The 19,411-nt window shown below is 41.0% G+C and overlaps 1 protein-coding gene across 2 annotated transcripts in view; it reads left to right on the top strand.

Annotated features, from left to right (window-relative positions):
* The window catches only part of NRF1 (nuclear respiratory factor 1), a 111,750-nt gene that overhangs the window by 72,079 nt on the left and 20,260 nt on the right, over positions 1–19,411 (top strand). For both annotated transcript variants that reach the window (XM_084897651.1, XM_084897650.1), the window contains exons 6-10: positions 868–1,026; positions 1,698–1,895; positions 2,925–3,026; positions 9,478–9,635; positions 17,455–17,579. In XM_084897651.1, the coding sequence (XP_084753777.1) occupies positions 868–1,026; positions 1,698–1,895; positions 2,925–3,026; positions 9,478–9,635; positions 17,455–17,579 (742 nt within the window). The remainder of the gene's footprint in view (positions 1–867; positions 1,027–1,697; positions 1,896–2,924; positions 3,027–9,477; positions 9,636–17,454; positions 17,580–19,411) is intronic.

Below are 19,411 nucleotides of genomic sequence, written 5' to 3'. Positions count from 1 at the left end.
TCAGACTCAGAGACATTGGTCTAACTTACACAAAGCTTCCTAGAAGAATTTTAGGGTAATTTTCCCTTTTTATTAAGTAAAGCCTATTTATTTATTTAAATGTTTTTTTTTTACTGATTTCAGAGAAAGGAAGAGAGAGAGAGAAACATCAGTCATGAGAGAGAATCATCAATTGGTTGCCTCCTGCATGCCCCTACTGGGTATCAAGTCCAAAACATGGGCTTGCGCTCTGACCAGGGATTGAACTGTGAGCTCCTGGTTCATGGGTCAACACTCAACCACTGCTACACTGGCCGAACAAGCCTATTTATTTTCATATATTTTGTAGTCAACCACCTTACTGAATTCTTTTATTTTTATAGTAGTCTTTCATTTGCTCTCATTTTTATAGTAGTCTTTCATTTGATTCTCTTGGGTTTTCCATACACAAATCATTTCATCTATAAATAATAATGATTTGCCTGCTCCTCACATCCTTTTTTTTTTTTTCTTATCTAATTGTTCTGATTACTACCTCCAGAACAATGTTGAAAATATGGTGTGATTTTGTTTAACACCTTAAATTCGTGGAAGCTGTAGAAAGGAAATAAGCTGTATCATCAGCAGTATCTTGGGAGGCAGAAATCAAACTTGGGGGCAGGTATTCTTGATCTTACAGGAACAAGTCTATGCAATACAGCTTAGGGTTCCCTTCATACATGTGTGATTCTCCATCACTGTGGACCTATGTTACACGTGGAAAACAGCGGGCTCCTCCGTCGCCCGTTGAAACTCCCTCGGCCCTCCAGGAAGGCTCTCTGTGTGATGACCACAAACACAGCCCAGATACCTTTCACGACTACCGCTGACCGTGCTCTCGTCTTCCAGGCGCAGCTTCGGGCGTTTATTCCGGAGATGCTCAAGTACTCCACGGGTCGGGGGAAACCAGGCTGGGGCAAAGAGAGCTGCAAGCCCATCTGGTGGCCCGAAGACATCCCATGGGCGAACGTCCGGAGCGATGTCCGCACAGAAGAGCAAAAGCAGAGGGTGAGCCCTCCGGCCTGAGTGGCCTGTTGCTTTTCCATTTTGAATCAACCCCTCAATTTTTGTCTTTCTACTTCTTATGCTAAGGAGTCTAGAAAAATTTGTGCAATAGTCAGACCTGTCCCCCCAAAGAAGTTAGTCTCTGATTTATACACCTCTCTCTGCATAGGCCTTTGGAGCAGTTTTAATTTTATGAGGTGCATGGAAAAACTGAAGAAACTTGTAATAAAATCATTAATCACTTTAAAACCTAGAAATGTTTTTAGTTCTGGTTAGCAAGAATCACTGTTGAAAAATATAAATGTGGAATTAGAGAGATGTGAAGGTTCGCCACGTCTGCAGATAGAAAAGAAGAAAGACTAACTATATGTCATCCTTTTTCTGCATATGTGGTTTCAGTCAGCTTGGACATTTACTGAGAATTTAATATAAAATTATTGAGAAAAGACTAATCTTTTGTGAGAAGTTTTAAGAGTTGGCACAGGTTAGACTAAAGTAATTAAAATCCAAAAGTGGGAAATTATTGTTTCTTGGTATTGAGTTTCTTTAGGAAAAAGAGAGTGTACTCTGTCTGAGGTTTGTTTTGTTTTGATAAATAGTCAACTGCTTATTCCATAGTGGAAATAACCACTATTTTTGTGACTTAATGTGCTTTTCTGGTCTTTTGGTGACAGGTTTCATGGACCCAAGCACTACGGACCATAGTTAAGAACTGTTATAAACAGCACGGGCGGGAGGACCTTTTGTATGCTTTTGAAGATCAGCAAACACAAACACAGGCCACAACCACACACAGTATAGCCCATCTCGTTCCATCACAGACCGTAGTCCAGACCTTTAGTAACCCTGATGGCACTGTCTCACTTATCCAGGTGAGTAAACCTTATGGTTACCAGATCGTGGCTTCTGGGGCAGATCAGGGAGCACCTCACCTCAGAGTGGAGAAAGTTTCCTTTCTGCAATTTCCTGTATTAATTTTATATAGTTCCCCAAGATCTTCCTGCTGAAAAAGGATTTTTTTTAAAAATATATTTTATTGATTTTCTACAGAGAGGAAGGGAGAGAGATAGAGAGTTAGAAACATCGATGAGAGAGAGTCATCGATCAGCTGCCTCTTGCACACCCCCTACTGGGGACATGCCCGCAACCAAGGTACATGCCCTTGACCGGAATCGAACACGGGACCTTTCAGTCCCCAAGCCGACGCTCTATCCATTGAGCCAAACCGGTCTCGGCTGAAAAAGGATTTTTAAAAAATATATATTTTATTGATTTTTTTACAGAGAGAAAGGGAGAGGGATAGAGAGCTAGAAACATCGATGAGAGAAACATCCTGCACAACCCCCACTGGGGATGTGCCCACAACCAATGTACATCCCTTGACCGGAATCAAACCCGGGACTTTTCAGTCTGCAGACCAACGCTCTATCCACTGAGCCAAACGGGTTTTGGCTGAAAAAGGATTTTTGAATAATATTTTAAATTTTTAGCATTTTGCTAAAAACAGCTTTAGCTATCTTTTCTTGACACTTCCAAAAAAATTTTTTTTTATCGTTTCACTTTGTCAATAATCAGGAAATATTCCTTCTGCATTATCTGTAAGAATTTTTAGTAGATAGGGAACCTCTAAAATTCAGGTTGGGATGAGAATACAAAGTTGATTGATGGACATTGGGCATGGGTAGTAAAATGTGATAGCTTTTAATACTGATTTGTTTGGTTGAAGTAAAACTCTGAAACTCATGTGTCTTAGTTATAATTGTATAACTCATTTCATATTATTACAAAGCCTATTGCTATTTATGCTGAATTGAGGGTTAAATGAATATTAACTTCTGAGTAGAGGAGAAGTAGGAGGATTCATCCACTGACACTTAATTGCTTTCCATACATTTCTTTAGGTTGGTACAGGGGCAACGGTAGCCACATTGGCTGATGCTTCAGAATTGCCAACCACAGTCACTGTTGCCCAAGTGAATTATTCTGCTGTGGCAGATGGAGAGGTAAGAGAGATGATCCTGTCTGCATCTGTTTGAATACTTGGATATAACCAGTGTCACCCCAGTAAAGTCCATACAAAGTAAAAATAAGTCCTCGGATATATAGGCGAGGGAGAAGTAAAGGTCCCGAAGATGAAGAGATGAAAACCGCCTACAGATCTGTGGCAATGTTTTATTCAAACCTTTTACAAAGAATGTTATGCCGTGTATATTAATTATAACAGTTGAAATTCATGGATCTTTATGATTGGACCTAACTATTAGGAATTTATAATTTTTACATTTATAATATATCATTTTGTTTAATATACTATAAAAAGGATTAATCCATGTAATACTTTTATGCTTTGAATCTCAAAGGATTTAATTCTTAGGTTTTATTTTAAAAATTAGATCATTAAAACTGGAGCTGACAAAAGTATTATTTGAAAGGGTAAATATATTTGTAAATCAGTAAACCTGATTTATTACATTTTAAATGTGCATTTGAAAAGGCTTCACAAGCAAATTCTTCCCTACCAAAATCAAGGTAATTATGGAATGTTAACCTGAAGATAGAAGTACTTTATGAAGTACTTGGTATAGTAAGCACTCAACCCTATGAAGCATAGTCTCTCTTACCAACTTTACTTATAGATGAGAAAACTGCAACATGTAGAGGTTATGAGACTTGCCCAGAGTCCCAGAATAAGTGTTAAAAGCTCATTAATACATTGTCTAGAGTCGACCCTGAGCTGTGAGCTATCAGTGAAGTTTAGGAAAGAGTTCACTAAGTCACTATGAACTTTCCCCCTAAAACATGCTATATGTTTGAAGTTTGAAAAATAGCCAACAAATGTCAAAGAGAGGTATCCGAATTAAAGTTAAAATTATCTTACCCTTGTTCAAAACCATGGAACATTTCTACTCAGAACTGCACAAAGTCACTTTCATTTGCACATCTCAGGAAAGGGAGAGGACGGATCAGGCTCTCACGGCGAGAGAGGAAGGGAAGCAGAGCCGGCTCCCCAGGAACCGGCTTTTATTGAGCCCTGCCTGTACAATTGGTGTGTTGACTTAGGAACCCTGCTTTGAAGGAGCTCCTGCCTGGTGGGGGTGAGAAGTGTCCTGCATAAATGAACTATGGTCCAGGCTGTTAAGTGCATCGATGATGCAAAATGGTCTGTGCTTTCAGGAGAGAAAGCTAACAGGGAGTCTGGGAAGGCTTGGGCAGGAGCTAGCATTTGGTTTTTCAGTGTAGAAAGCTGAAGGAAAACAAGATACTTACTTTTATAAATTTGTGAACATTATGAAAGAGTACGGATTAGCTAAGGGGAAAGTCCATCAGTCCCCAAACTCTAAAACTGGAGGACACTCCTTGCAGTGTGAAAGAGGTAGAGAAGACAGCTAAGTACATGTCCAGATTGAAAGGAACTTTGTATTTCTTACACACTTCTTTAGAGTCTTTGAAACCCATTTTACTAAATAACTTCACATATTCAAAGATCATTAATGTCAAAATTTTACAGAAAGCATGAAGGATAAACTATCTCAGTCACATATCTTTGGCTTTTTCACCAAACTAACATTATTTTTAAGTCATTTGTTATGGGAATGGGTGAGTGACCTGTAAGTAGCCTGTTGATTAATCTCCAGTCAGTCAGACAAAAAAATTTCTAACTCTTTCCTCCCTTCCAGTTAAACAAAAAGGATTTAAAGAGAAGAAGCATAGGTTGTCAGAAAATGACAAACCTTTTTAGACTTTATAGAATGATTCTATTTGGCTTCTGATTTCTCTTAGACATTAACATGGATGATAGCATCTTAGTTTTGAGCCATCAGAATGGTAATTGGTCAAAATATCTCACTGACTTGAGGCAGATAAGACCACATCAAGCCAGAGAAACATTACCCCACGTGACTCAGGATAAACATTCTCCTGCTTTGTGTTCAGCGTTTTTCCTCCAAAAAAAAAAACAAAAGTACTTTACAAAAATAAACATTACCCATACTTTTAGAAGTTGGAAGGTTATTTATTATCCCAACCTTGCCAGTGAGAACTCCTTTCATTAGAGCGCACTGCCTTTAATATCTGGTTGGTTGCGTTTGGTTACATTTAGTCCAAATGGAAGAATTATTTGGGGGCCTCTCTGTTCTGGTAACATATGGTCTCCCAAATCTGCTTGCATACTCTGTGTGCTGGAATATCCGATAACAAACATCTCTAACCTTAGGCAGCTTATAACTAATTAGGGACACAGAAAAAAGTAGGTGGACATTTAGAAATGGACAAGAATAGATTTCAAAATAATATGAGATAAATATGTTGATATCAAAATATTTATACAATTTCAATTTTGATGTCATATTTACAAATACAAATAGATTTGAGAATTTATTCTGTTGTATGATTAGACCAGTGTTTTTCAACCTTTTTTGGGCAAAGGCACACTTGTTTCATGAAAAAAATCACGAGGCACACCACCATTAGAAAATGTTAAAAAATTTAACTCTGTGCCTATATTGACTATATATAAAGTAATTCTCTTGAATAGGAATCAAATAAACACAAAGAAAGTATTTTATAATTACTTTATTATGAAATATTAAGTAAACAAAATAGTGAAAAATTATAAAATTCTTGTCTTGTGTGCACCTACGGCACACCAGCGGTTGAAAAACGCTGGATTAGACCACCAATAGGTGTTGGTGATATTAATTGTATTATATATCAGAAAAGTCAAAGTTTGAAATAGAATGGTATGTGATAATAATGGTATATATGATTATGTTAGAAGGAAAGAACCAAAGTACAAAAGCTTTATAGGCATAAATTTTAAATTGAACTACTAATACATGTAACAGTTTTGAAGTAGCACAACTTATCTTAGGTGGGGTTTTTTTAGTGAATATTAATTTACCTGAAATACGGGTTAAAAAAAAAAAAGGGAAATATGAATGAAGGAGTATGTTCTTCATCCATTCAGCAAACACATTCATTGTGGGGCACTATAGGTAAAGAAAATAAAGACTGCTCTTGCTCTTAAGGAGCACACAGGTGGGTGGTAGAAAAACCACCACAAAACAATGGCAATGAGATAAGGAGCCTATAGAAGCACCCAGAGTGCTCTGCACACCAAAGAGAGGCCTGAACCCTGGACTGTAGGGGGGTGCAGGTGTCTCACTCCTTCGGTCGCCCTGAACGCAGACTAGAAGGGCGGACAGGAAGGCAGGCCGAGAAGATGGGAGTTGTATTCCTGTCAAAGGGAGCAGCACGTGCAGTGCAGTGCATTTGAAAGGGGGAGAGCCACAGGTGGTTAACTGTGACCAGAGGGGGGAGTAGTCACAGTTTGAAGGGCCTCGCTGTAGTGGGTCTCTTTCAGCAAAGCATAGAAGCTAACTGTACATCTTCTGAATATCTTTCCTCCTAGGGCTTGTGGCCCTTTCTCTGGGACATGGTGACATCCAGGAATAGATAACCACACAGATGGAAAGGGAGAGCAACAAGAGCCCAAGCAAATACAACTAAAGCACTGAGACTCAAAAATAGGAATTCCAAAGAAGTGTTCATACCTAAGCTGATTATTACCTGCCTTTTTTTTTTTTAAATAGAAATCTCTGTCTGCTTCTTCTTCTCTACCCTTTACCAGCATCCATTATATAATTTAACTTTCTTAAATTATATTGTATATGGCAACATTTTAATGCCATTTTCACTACAGATGTAGTTGTAACTAAATGTATGTATATCAGGCCCTGGCCGGGTAGCTCAGTTGGTTAGAACATCGCCCTGATACGCCAGGGTTGTGGGTTCCATCCCCGGTCAGGGCACACAAGAAGCAACCAATGAATGCATCCATAAGTGGAACAATAAATCGATGTTTCTCTTACCCCACCCCCCTCCAATTCCTCTCTCTCCAAAAAAATCAATAAATACATTTAAAAAATTAAATGTCTAGATATTAAGTTACTGCCATTGGAGTATAAATGCTTGGGAGAGCTGTACCAGGCCAGCTCAGTAGTGGGATGGGCAAAAATATTGAGGGGCAGGTCTGGGAAAAGGTGACAGGGCTGGCCAACACCTGCTGATGTTTTGAGTGGAATCTTTGAGCATCTACAACTTGGCAGTATCACTTGCCGTCCAGTGTGGCATTGTTGGCAGTGATGCTCATCGGAGCAATGAGATCAAAGGGTAATACCGTGGAAAGTCAGAGTTTTGTGAGCTCCTGAGTGGGCAGCTTTGCAGCTCCAAGGGAAGGAGCTAGGATGTCTCCGCCTCTTAGTGATGGGCTCTGGAGGCTTGCCGACACAGTCCATTGCCTATGAGAACCAGGACAAATACTAAGGAAGCTCAAAGGAATATCTCATTCTCTGGAGGGCTTTTGACAAACATTCTGAGAAGCAGTGTCATAATCTCAGCATGGCAAAAGAGCCAAAGCAGAATTTGTGGAACTTTCTTTGGGATTCGTAACATGTGGGCACAAGTTAATCATTTATTGGGCCTGTTATGTGAAGCGGGAACAGCAAGAGGTCCAGTAAACAGAGCTACTGTCCTGAGGACTCAAGTCTATAGAAATATTTTACCTTAGCTGGCAGAAACCAATTTGGCTCAGTGGTAGAGCATCGGTCTGCGGACTGAAAGGTCCCAGGTTCGATTCCGGTCAGGGGCATGTACGTTGGTTGCGGGCACATCCCCAGTAGGGGGTGTGCAAGAGGCAGCTGGTCGATGTTTCTCTCTCATCGACATTTCTAGCTCTCTCCCTTCTTCTCTGTAAAAAAATCAATAAAATATATTTTTAAAAAATATATTTTACCTTAGCTGATGGATGTATCACCTCCCATATCTTGCCCTGCTGCTTTTTGTTTTCGAGGGAGAAGAAGTAATCAACTGGTGATTATTGAGCAGAATGGACTGGAATAGTTAGATTTAGATATCCAGAACTGAGAAGTCTCTAAATGCGAAGCGAACTAAAATCAGTAGTTCTCAGTCAGGGGTACCCCAACAAACTCTCAGAAGGAACATTTGGCAATGTGTGAATGAAGGCAATGTTTTTGATTGACATGATAGAAGGTGCTTTTAGCATCTAGCAGGTAGAAGCCAGGGATGCTGCTAAGCATCCACAATGCACAGGACAGCCTCCGACAAGAAAGAATTATCTGGTCCAAATGTTAATAGTGCACAGTTGATAAAACCTGTGCCAGCTCTAGCAAAGCTGAATTCTCATCTACTCTGTCACTGGTAGTGTGTTGTTCTGTTTCTTTATCATTCTTTCCCAATAAAAGCAAAGCAGGTTTTGCTACATTAAATTACTGAATTTGAAATTTCTATCAAAAGTAAAAATGCAAAATGTCTTTGATATACAATTCCATCTCTAGAAATTTACTCTATAAATAGACTCAAAATGTACAAAGTGGTATTTGAGGCTATTCATCGCAGTACTGTTTATAATAGCAAAACACTGGAAACTATAAATGCCCATTAAATGATGGCTGGTTAAATAAATTATGGTGTATCAATATAATACAATGCTGTGCAGCCATTATTATGAATCCTTAATGAAGTAATTTTATATGTTCTGAGATAGAGCCATTTCATAGATGTATTATTTGTGCTAAAAGCAAGGTACAAAAGGATATGTTGCATATAGTGCCATTTTTTATTTTTTTAAAGAAAGGGGGAGCCCTGGCCAGTTTGGCTAAGTGGATAGAGCATCGGCCGGCAGACTGAAGGGTCCCTGGTTTGATTCTGGTCAAGGGCACATGCCTCGGTTGGAGGCTCAATCCCCTGTGGGGGGGTGGAGGGGGCGTGCAGGAGGCAGCTGATCAATGATTCTCTCTCATCATTGATATTTCTATCTCTCCTTTCCTCTCTCAAATCAATAAAAAAAATATTTTTAAAAAAGAAAGGAGGAGTATTTGTATGTAAATATGCTTGCACATAGAAAGAATATCCCTGCAAAGATATATGAGAAATAGGTAACAGGAATGGCCTATTTCTTGGGCAAACAGTCTAGAGTTCTGGCATTACAGTCCCTTTGGTACAGTATGAATATATTTTAGTTACATTTATGCTCTAAATTAAAATTTTTGAATAGGTTACTGATAAGGCTCAGATACTTCAAAAATTATTTTAAAATATACAGTAGAAAATCTTGCTTTCTGATTCCTATTCAAGTTATTACCTCAACTCACAAACCAAGGGAAATATTTTCAGTGGTTTCTTTGCTATCTTTCCAGAATTTTTATGCAAATATAAGCAAGTTCAAATATACTAATTCCCCACCTCCCTTTACACAACAGCATACTTAAAACTGTGATCTGTACATTGTAGGTCATGTTCACTTAAAAGTATAAATGTATTTGGCTGAGCACATTACAATTAGAACAATGACTTAAGAATCATAATCGTTCTGTGACTTTGAATCATAATCGTTCTGTGACTTTATTCTTTACTATCGTGTCTTTTCTGCTTCAGGTGGAACAAAACTGGGCCACGTTACAAGGAGGCGAGATGACCATCCAGACGACGCAAGCTTCGGAGGCCACGCAGGCAGTGGCATCATTGGCAGAGGCCGCGGTGGCAGCTTCTCAGGAGATGCAGCAGGGAGCCACAGTCACCATGGCACTCAACAGGTGGAGGCAGGGGTGGGGAGAATAAGTGAGCTTGGCGAGTCTGTCCTTCCATCCTCGTAGAGAAATGTACCTCTGTTTGTCACAATGGGCCCTTCGAGTTTAATGCTGTTAGCCCTTAGGATATTGTAAGTTGACTTCTAATCAACCCTCATCCACTCCATTCCTACTCCCCCGGCCCCACCCCAGCAACCAATCCAGCTTTTTTGATTTCTAGCTCAAGCCTGCTAGTGAGGGACACTGGTCTCCCCACCCCCCCCCTTTTTTTTTTTTTTTAATCTCATTCTGAACCTATTAGCAACAAGGTTTGAGTACTTTGTTTTTCAAAGGGACTAAAGGATGTAATAAATCAAGCCGCTTCAGGGTTGATTTCCCTTTTACCCTATAAAAGAAACTGCTTTTTGCTAGGGATATTAATCTATTTTTTAGCTGGTTGAGAGCTGACTTTACTGACTTTTCAGGAAATGTGTTTTCCTTGCTTATCGAAGACTTTGAAATAAAATAAGTTTGGGGTTGTTGGGGAAAATCATTGAATTTATTTCTTTAGGTATGTTTAGGAAGGATGCTGCAGAATAGGATACTCCAGTAAGGGGTAGTTTCCAAAACTAAATTGTCTTATTTCCTGCTGACCCCTTCTACTGGTTCTTGACTGAAAAGATCATCCTCATATATTCTTTTTCTTCTTCGTTGTTGACACAATTTTATTTTCAGTGGACTCAGGCCCCTTAACTAATAATTAAGAGTGTGCATCTTGAAGCCAGACTGCCTGATTTGAATCCCAGCTCTGGCACCTCCTAGCTGTTTGAGCTTGGGTGATCGAACTCAGTGCCCAGGCTTTCCTCTTCTGTCAAAGGGGGTAATGACAGTCCTTACCTTGTAGGGTGTTGTGAGAACTAGAGGAGTCGATGCATTTGAGACCCTTACCAGCTCCTGGCACATGGTGACACCGCCGTACAGCAGCTGTTAGTCTTTGTGGTCATTCAACTCTTGTGACATCCCAGCACTCTAATGGTGAGGTTGCAAATGAAGACTGCTCTCGAGTGTAATGTCTCCCTCAGTGAGCCATTGGGAAGATTGGTTTAAGGGAGACATTTAGCAAGCAGTATTGCTCAGAGTGTAATAGGCTCTTGAATTGTGTAGTATAGGCTGAATATCATAAAAATTTGGAGGAATGGAATCACCTCCAAAATATAGAAATCAGCTAAAGTTTAGGTTGGTTGTGATAGAGACTAGAAAGCCTTGATAGGATTATGTACAGTGCTTTCCACGAGGCTAGAGAGGAGGTTTAGGAGGTCACATAGATTCAGGTTTGAATCCTAGCTCTGCCACCTACTACCGTGTTTCCCCGAAAATAAGACATCCTCCGAAAATAAGACCTAGCGCATGGAAAGATAAGACATCCCCTGAAAATAAGACCTAGCGCAACTATGGGAGAAAAAAATTAATATAAGACACTGTCTTATTTTCGGGAAACAGGGTAGCCATTAGATCTTGAGAAATGTAACTTCTAACCTGGGTCTTCTCAAAGTTATAATAAGGATGATTTTCATCATGTAGACTAAAAAGGATTCAATAAGATAATGTATATAAGACTCAACAAAGTATCCAGCCTCTAGTTAGCACTTCAGGAATTATAGTTCTTTAAATAGCTTATAGGGAGAAGAGATTAGAAATAAAAAGCCAGTTAGGAAGAAGCAATGCAGATGTGATTTGTCAAAGGCTTGAAAACTAAAATAATAACAGTGGAGATGATGTGACTGGTTTTGAAGGCAGCGTGGCCAGACTTGGTGGTTGAGTGGGCACAGAAAACTGGAAACGCACAGTTGTCCTCCCAGAGTTACCCATCGAGTCCCTGAGTGACCTGCAATTGAGACTTTTTTCTTAGCCCATTGAACTATGCTGCTTTTCAGTAACAGAAAGTGTTATTTTATTGTATTTCTCACTTTGGCCCTGTCCCACTCTGCTCTGAGAGGTTTCCTGAAAGCCTTGGCCAGAATGAGAACCCCCTCCCTTTTACCCAGTAACTCCTCACTGTGGCATGGGGCCTGACTGGCCACCATTAAAGACCAGCGAAACTTTATTTCATTGAATCGGTGCTTTCAGTATTCCGGTGAAGACTGGAATATCCTGGAAACTGCACATTGTGGAAAATATGAGGCACATCCTGGCTCCCGTTAGTGTAAGAACCAGGGCTTATTTCTAAAGGCAAGGAGGGTACTGGTTTCCCCGGAGAGCTTGTTAACAGACTCAGATGCAGCTCAAGTGGCTATCGTGTTTACGCCAGAGGAGGGAGAATGTGGGAGGAGAACAGAGATGGTGAAATCTGTTTGCAATCAAGTAAGCGCCCGGTGAGTGCTGGGGGGTGGTGTGTGGCAGCCTTTGCTGGGGGTGAAGAAACCACACCTGACAGCGAAGACCAGGCTATAGCAGGCTGGTAGGGGGACATCAGGGGTTTTCTGATTCCAAGAGAAGTAACCTACCGTCTAGTGGAAGGAGGAGTGGACTGAAGACATGAGTCCTTGGTGTTTGCTTCCCTAAGGGATGAGATGCACCCTGAAGTCATCTTAGTGATAATATACTAAGAAATCAGGCCTTTGTTCCTATGGTAACAAAGTGAGTTCATAGAGCTGCTCCCGCCTAGCAGTCAGGTGCAGATGGGACAAGCAAGGTTTTCTAATAATCACCTGCGCCTCTGCTCACTGTAAACAGCAGATGTGGGCGCAGAGTGAGAAGAGAGGCAGGCTGCATGGACTGGCAGGTGGGGAAGAGGAAGGCAGGGGGCACCTTCATCTGTCAAAGGGGGAAGGGGACCGGGACAGATGCAGGACGGACCTGTTTTTCAACCATGCTGCCAGGAGACTTTCGCACAGCAAGTCAGAACAAGGGCCTGGACTCAGGCAGCCTTTAGCCCACCCTGGTCTGGAAAGTAGTTAATTTTAATTATTTTCCAAATATATAATAAATCAACACTTTTAGGAAGGAGATGAGAGAATCAAAGTGAAGAACCGAGCATCACAGCACCAAAAATAAACAAACAAACAAACAAATAAATAATAGAGCTATTCAGCCTGAACAACTAGAGGAAAGGCAGTGGAATCATTTGGTTGTTGCAGTGTAATGATTGCTTTAGTTTCAGTTTGTTGGGTAAGCTGTCCTAGATTTATATTTCCTCTGAAACAAGTCAGTTTGCACACATGATAAATACCTGTAGGCTGAACTACAGTTGCCTTAGTGGAAATTCAGTGTGTTGACACCAAGACAGCTTTTACTGTCTACTGTGTGTAGCGCTGTGGCTCGGAGCTATGAGGAAACAAATGCCTAAATTGATTCCTCTTCTCGAGGAATTTAGAGTTGCTGTTCTTTTGCTGTGAAGAAACTTTGCTTAAAAAAGAAGTGAACCAAATTTTCAAAGAAAAAATTACTCTTGCCTTTTTTTAAAAAAATAAAATACTGTTAAATTAAGTATGTAGACATATTATTAAAATAAAATGTGGCTTCAGTATATGGACTGCTATTTATTTGCCAGTAAAATGGGATGGACAACCTAGATCAGAAATCCTCTCTGGAAATGGAGGGCAGGGACTGTGTAACCGCTTCTTTTTCCTGTAGATAAGGTTTGACACTTGCAAATAAAAAGTTAGGAAATGACTTTTGTCAAAAAATTGTGAAGTGGTAGCTTAGAGACATTTTAATGCCTATTCACCTTTTAAGTAAAGGTAATCTTTTTTCCAGCAATAGCATTTGATCACTTTTTTTTTTTTAATGTATTTTATTGATTTTTTACAGAGAGGAAGGGAGAGAGATAGAGAGTTAGAAACATCGATGAGAGAGAGTCATCGATCAGCTGCCTCTTGCACACCCCCTATTGGGGATATGCCTGCAACCAAGGTACATGCCCTTGACCGGAATCGAACCCGGGACCCTTCAATCCCCAAGCCGACGCTCTATCCATTGAGCCAAACCGATTTCGGCAACGTTTGATCACTTTTTATGAAATCTAGTGGAAGTGGTTAGAATAGATTTCGAACTGAAATCTAGTGGAAATGGTTAGAATAGATTTTGAACTGCATTTGCTGACCTCTGGAGTCACCCCCTGTCTTAATGCCCCGTGTAAAACATCCATCCCTTCTGCCTTGCCTATGGCTCCTGACGGGATGAGAGAACTAACCTCACTGACCTGGGACCTGTCATCTCCATTGGACCCTTCCTCCCTGCAGCCCAGATTGCTTAGGTGATTGCTGGTCCCAGCTTTGCTTCTACTGTAACGTGTTTTACTTAATTATTTGTTTATTTTGAGAGTATGTTTATTAAAGGTAGGGACAGTGAAAAGCTAGGGACACTTTCATGTGAGGAAAGTATACTTTCATGAAAAAGGAAAAGCTTAGGATAGAGGAAGCTACAAGAGAGAGATGAGGGGCTGCTGTGGCTCTCTGGAGACCTTAGAGGAAAGAAGTGAGCCAAGGTGGGGCTGCTGTTGGCTCACTGGGAAGTTGAGCATCAACCTGTGAACCAGGAGGTCATGGTTCAATTCCCTGTCAGGGCATATGCCCAGGTTGCAGGCTTGATCCCTAGAAGGGGGCATGCACAAGGCAGCCAATCAATGATTCTCTAACATCCTTGATGTTTCTGTCTCTTTCTCCCTCTCCCTTCCTCTCTGAAATTAATGTATTTTTTAAAAAGAAAGGAAGTCACAGAGAAAGAAATAAGCCAAGTCAAGGCTGCTGAAAGTCAGGGAAGGGGGCATTGGAGACAAGTTCAGAGGGTTAGCCCGGGATGGGCTGCCACTGCCCACTGCTCCCTGGTTGCAAGTCTCGTGGGGACCCTTGGAGTTTACCGAAGGAGAGAAAAGTGAAGATGCATGCCTGAGAGGGAGGAGAGGCATGGCATGCTCCCGGAAGGGAGAGCGCACTTACCTTAACATTTTAGAAAAGTATTAAAGAAAATGTCTTTGAGTGTTTTGAGCTTCAGACAAAATAAAATAGGAGTAATTGGCTACAGATACTTTCATGTGAGGACTTGGGTAGCTGCCCTCCCCATCACTGCCTGTGACACTCCACACTACAAGCATGTGTCCGGGTGCACAAGAGTGGCAGGGCATCACCTTTGATGGTCACAGAAATAAGAGGGTTGTAAACTGTGATTAAAAACAGAATGAGCCGAAACCGGTTTGGCTCAGTGGCTAGAGTGTCGATCTGCGGACTGAAAGATCCCAGGTTCGATTCCAGTCAAGGGCATGTACCTTGGTTACGGGCACATCCCTGGTAGGGGGTATGTAGGAGGCAGCTGGTCGATGTTTCTGTTTCATCAATGTTTCTAGCTGTCTATCCCTTTCCCTTCCTCTCTGTAAAAAATCAATAAAAATATATTTTAAAAAACACAAACACAAAACGGAATGAGCAGTGGCCGAGGTAACCTGTAAATAAAAATCCTATTTCCACATAAACAGTTCTCATCTGCAGCTTCCTTTTCCACACAGCTGCTTTTTTCAAAGAACATTTTTTTTAGCTTTCCATGAAATCTCAGGTCAGAGTGTTAACACTGTAAAATAGGATGTTAGTATTATTTGACACAAGTTTTTTAGAAAAATATTAACTAAAAAGGATCTAGGCACTAAATAATACTTTGTTTCACTACCTCTGATGATTATGAAGCACTTTGAAATTAAAATTTACCATGTGATTTGTGAAGAATAGCCTTAGTAGTAATTCCAGATTAAGGCTCCCCTTTGGCTCTGAATTCGTGTTACAGATACTGGGGGGTATCAGTTCACTAAGAACTGTTTCAGCATAAAAGATCATCTTAGCTTCTACATGGGCTGCATGTAAACTCTATTCTGTTCAGTTTTTGCTCAATTATATCTCAAAATTTGTTATGAAGGAAATAAATTTGAAATATCTAATCATGACCTTGAACTAAGTCAAAGGGAGAAGCATCCAAATTAAAGGTTGCCACAGCTATGTAACTTTAAAAGGGAAAAGTCAGCACTTTGGAATTTAATTTATTATTTTGAATAAATGTCAAAGTATTTTTATATGGGGTCAATACATTGTTAGGTGGAAAAAAGCAGGCTATAAAACTGTAGACAGTATGATTCTGATTATTATCTGTTTACAGCTGTGTTTAAGATGAGAAGGAAATACTATTATCTCTGTATAGTTTAAATTTACAAGTTTTTTACATGTATTTTATTATTATTATTATTATTATTATTTTGTTAATCCTCACCCAAGGATATTTTCCCATTGATTTTTAGAGAGAGTATAAGGGAGGGGGAGAGAGAGAAAAACATAGATGTGAGAGAGACACATCGATTGGTTGCCTCCTGCACACACCCAGGGCCGAGGATCAAGCCTGCAACCTTGGCCAGAATTGAACCTTTCAGTCTGTGGGCAGAAACTCTATCCACTGAACCAGACCAGCTAGGGCTTACATATATTTTATTATTAGGAAAAAAATAACTTTTAAACATAAAGATATAAAAGTTAAAAGAAGTAACAAGGGGAGACTTTTCTTTTTAATGAGACTTTTCTGTTCATTCAGTTTCTTTTACTGCTTCCTAGAATCCTTATAGTGACCAAGAAATCTTGGGGGGTGGGGGGGTATTGCAGTTGCTTTACTTGTCTGCTGACTTTTTTAGGCAAAGTGACATTATGATACTACCTGTCACTTTGCCCAGTCATCATGTTCACCCTAAGCGGTCCACGGCCCCTCGCCCAGCCCACTCCAGCTTGTAATTGTGACTATTAGAGCTCCGGCAACGCCTGCAGCCTCAGAACAAAGCCGAGGCAACTGTCTCATTTGGTGTCAAACCCAGGACTTTGTGCACCTCTGCTAAGCTAATGACACAATCTCCTCTTCCTGTGCCTGCTTTCCGCACTTCCTCAGTCACCTGCGAGGTGGTACCTGATACTTTCCTACCCCCACATTTAACATCTCTGAAATATGACTGATAAATTATAGTCTTACCTTTACAATCGTCAGGAATTTCTCTTTTCTTTCTTAATGACACATAAAATAATAGCACATTATATAGTGTGTAGCATCATAGAATAAGTAAAAGTGGGTATTTATGCATACAGCAAAAGCATATAGCAAGGAAAAGGAGATGGGACACACTGCTAGAATAGTGCTCACTATAAACACTGTTCATGTCTATTGTACAGAGTGTTTTGCAATGAAGGGAGGTTTATTATTTTATGTGTTTCTAGAGTCAAGGAGTTTGGGCTTATACCGATCATTTTAAATTTTGGGTCTTAATTTTAGCAATGCCTGCATGTACAGTGAGGCAAAGGGAATAATTGGACTTTGCAGGATAGTCATTAACCATTACTTTGTATTTAAATTATGGATATAAGGCTAATTGTTATTATTTAATATTAATTGAATAGCAAATCCAGGTTGCTGACTCCTCAGATTATCATTTATTCTTGGCTACCAAAGGGCAGTTTTAGGTGATTATCTGCCTTGTGTTACTGTAAAGAGAGAAGGAAAAAAGGAAACCTTGTGATTGACAACCAAAATGGCTTTTCCGTTGTGAATCCGGATCAGAGCTCCACTGGGCTCACAAGCACTCAGTCGCTGTCGATAAAGAGGAGACTTTGTCCTCAAACACCCATTTCCTAGGTTTAAAGAAACTCTCACAGTAGCTTTAGAAATAGGTGAAACTTGGGATTTCTCTGGCTGTCTTTATTGTCATTTAAAAATTACTCCGGCTCCATCCAGTGGGCCCGTGTGTTTCCTGCAGGCTCACAGCACGGAGGCCAGGGAAGGGCAGTGCTGGGCCTTTATTCAACTCGCACCCCTCCTGTTCCTGTCCCCGCAGTGAGGCCGCCGCCCATGCTGTCGCCACGCTGGCCGAAGCCACCTTGCAAGGCGGGGGCCAGATCGTCCTGTCTGGGGAAACCGCAGCAGCCGTTGGAGCACTTACTGGCGTCCAGGATGCTAATGGTAAGAGAGCATAAATATTTCATTGAATTTCTTCCTTGTTTCCACTTAAACCTTCATGACATGACTGACAACAAACCCTCCAGAAAGAGGCTGAGCTCTGATTGGAGCTTTTCTTTACTGGTGGGCAATGGATGCCTCGGAAAGTCCAGGAGCCCCTCGCTCTGTTCACGAGTAGGAGACGTGGGGTTTCCTGGGACGGGGTGGGGGAGCCATGGTAACGGTTACCTAACTGAGCTGCTTATTTGGAAAGTGACTGTTTCGCTATGACAGGACTTGCTGAGAGGTACTCTAACATCTGGTGTCCTTGCTGTCCCCGGGGAGAGGTCATGGCCTCTCCTCCAGCAGAGACTCCCATGGCGGGTGCACCATGGCTGGCGGCACGCTCCGTCTGGAGGAAGATAAATTATAGCGGTAGCTCTGCTGCAGGTGCCCTTCGGGTGGTGCTGTGGGTGCTGCCTCTTCTCGTGGCCTCACCACGGACCGCTGGACTTAGCCGATAGCATCCTAGCACCCTGCCCTGCTTCCCCAGCTCTCTGACTTCCTGGCTATGGATTATTCCCCGAGGAAATGAAAGGGATAAAGTTCATAGAAATATGGCAGCAGAAATTCACACCGCCAGCCCAGCTCTTCGGCTCTCCATCGGCAGGCACTGGGCGTCAGTTACCGAGCCTGGGCCTGCCCCAGGAAGGGCCTCAGAAGTCTGGGCTGAGAGGAGGACCAGCCCAGTTGTGTGAGACAGCATGTGATTGTCTGTTCAGCTTTTGTTTTAACTTATATATAATTAGATTGAGCGGGTCAGATTAAGCACCCTGTGGTGCTTTTTCAATTACAGTACAATAGTATATTAATTTCCAGCGTACCGGTAGTAATTAGACATTTCTATAAGATGCTCAATGGTTTTGGAGATTTGTTGTTTAAAGTCCTGGAAAGAGGATAGATAATAACATACATTTGTTTAGCAGAAAGTTCCTTTTTTTTTTTTTTTTTTTTAATTGGTTTAGTCAACTCCACAAAATCAATAATACTGCTATGGAAGACCAAATGGGTAGAAAACCTGATATATTCATTTACAATTCCCAGGCAGAAAGTTCCTTAATGCCATTAGTGGCTGAAAAATGTCCCTGCACTTTTTTAGGGTAATCCCTAAGAATTGAATAGATTTTAGTTGGAAAGGTCTTTGAAGAAAGAGTGAGTCTGTCCTCCTTTGGAAGTGGGAAGAAGAAAGTACTTCTGTCCCCCGGAGAAGAACAACATATTATAGGAGTTCTGGCCTGTGGCTCAGTTGGTTGAGCGTTGTTTCGTTATTCCCGTGCACCAAGAGGTCACGGTTAGATTCCTGCATTGCTCATTGTGAGGCCCCACCCCTGTAGGAGGCTTGCAGGAGGCAGCCATCGATGTCTCTCTCTCTTGCTCTTGCTCTCGCTCTCTCCCCCTTTAGCCCTCTCTCTAAAATCAATAAAAACAGTTGTGGCCAGTATTTGTCAGTGGTTAGTACTTGGCCCACACATTTAAGGATCCAGATTTAATTCTTAGTCAAGGGCAGGGTACCTGGGTTGCCAGAGGCAATTGGTGTATCTCTATCATCAATGTGTCTCTTATCACATCAGTGTTTCTCTCTCTCTCTCTCTCTCTCTCTCTCTCTCTTTTTCTCTCTCCCTCTCTCCCCCCCCGCCTCACTCTCTCTAAAAGTCAATAGACAAAATATCTTCAGGTGAAAACTAACAAATAAATAAAAACATATTTTTTAAAAAGAATAAAATAGGAAATATAACAGCCATTGTGGCTTCCAAGAATCATTTATTTAAAAAAACAAATATGAAATGCTACAGTTA

The sequence above is a fragment of the Pipistrellus hanaki genome, assembly GCF_964339955.1.
Source record: "Pipistrellus hanaki genome assembly, chromosome: 10".
Taxonomy (NCBI): Eukaryota; Metazoa; Chordata; class Mammalia; order Chiroptera; family Vespertilionidae; genus Pipistrellus; species Pipistrellus hanaki.
This window is presented reverse-complemented; position numbering and strand designations above follow the sequence as displayed.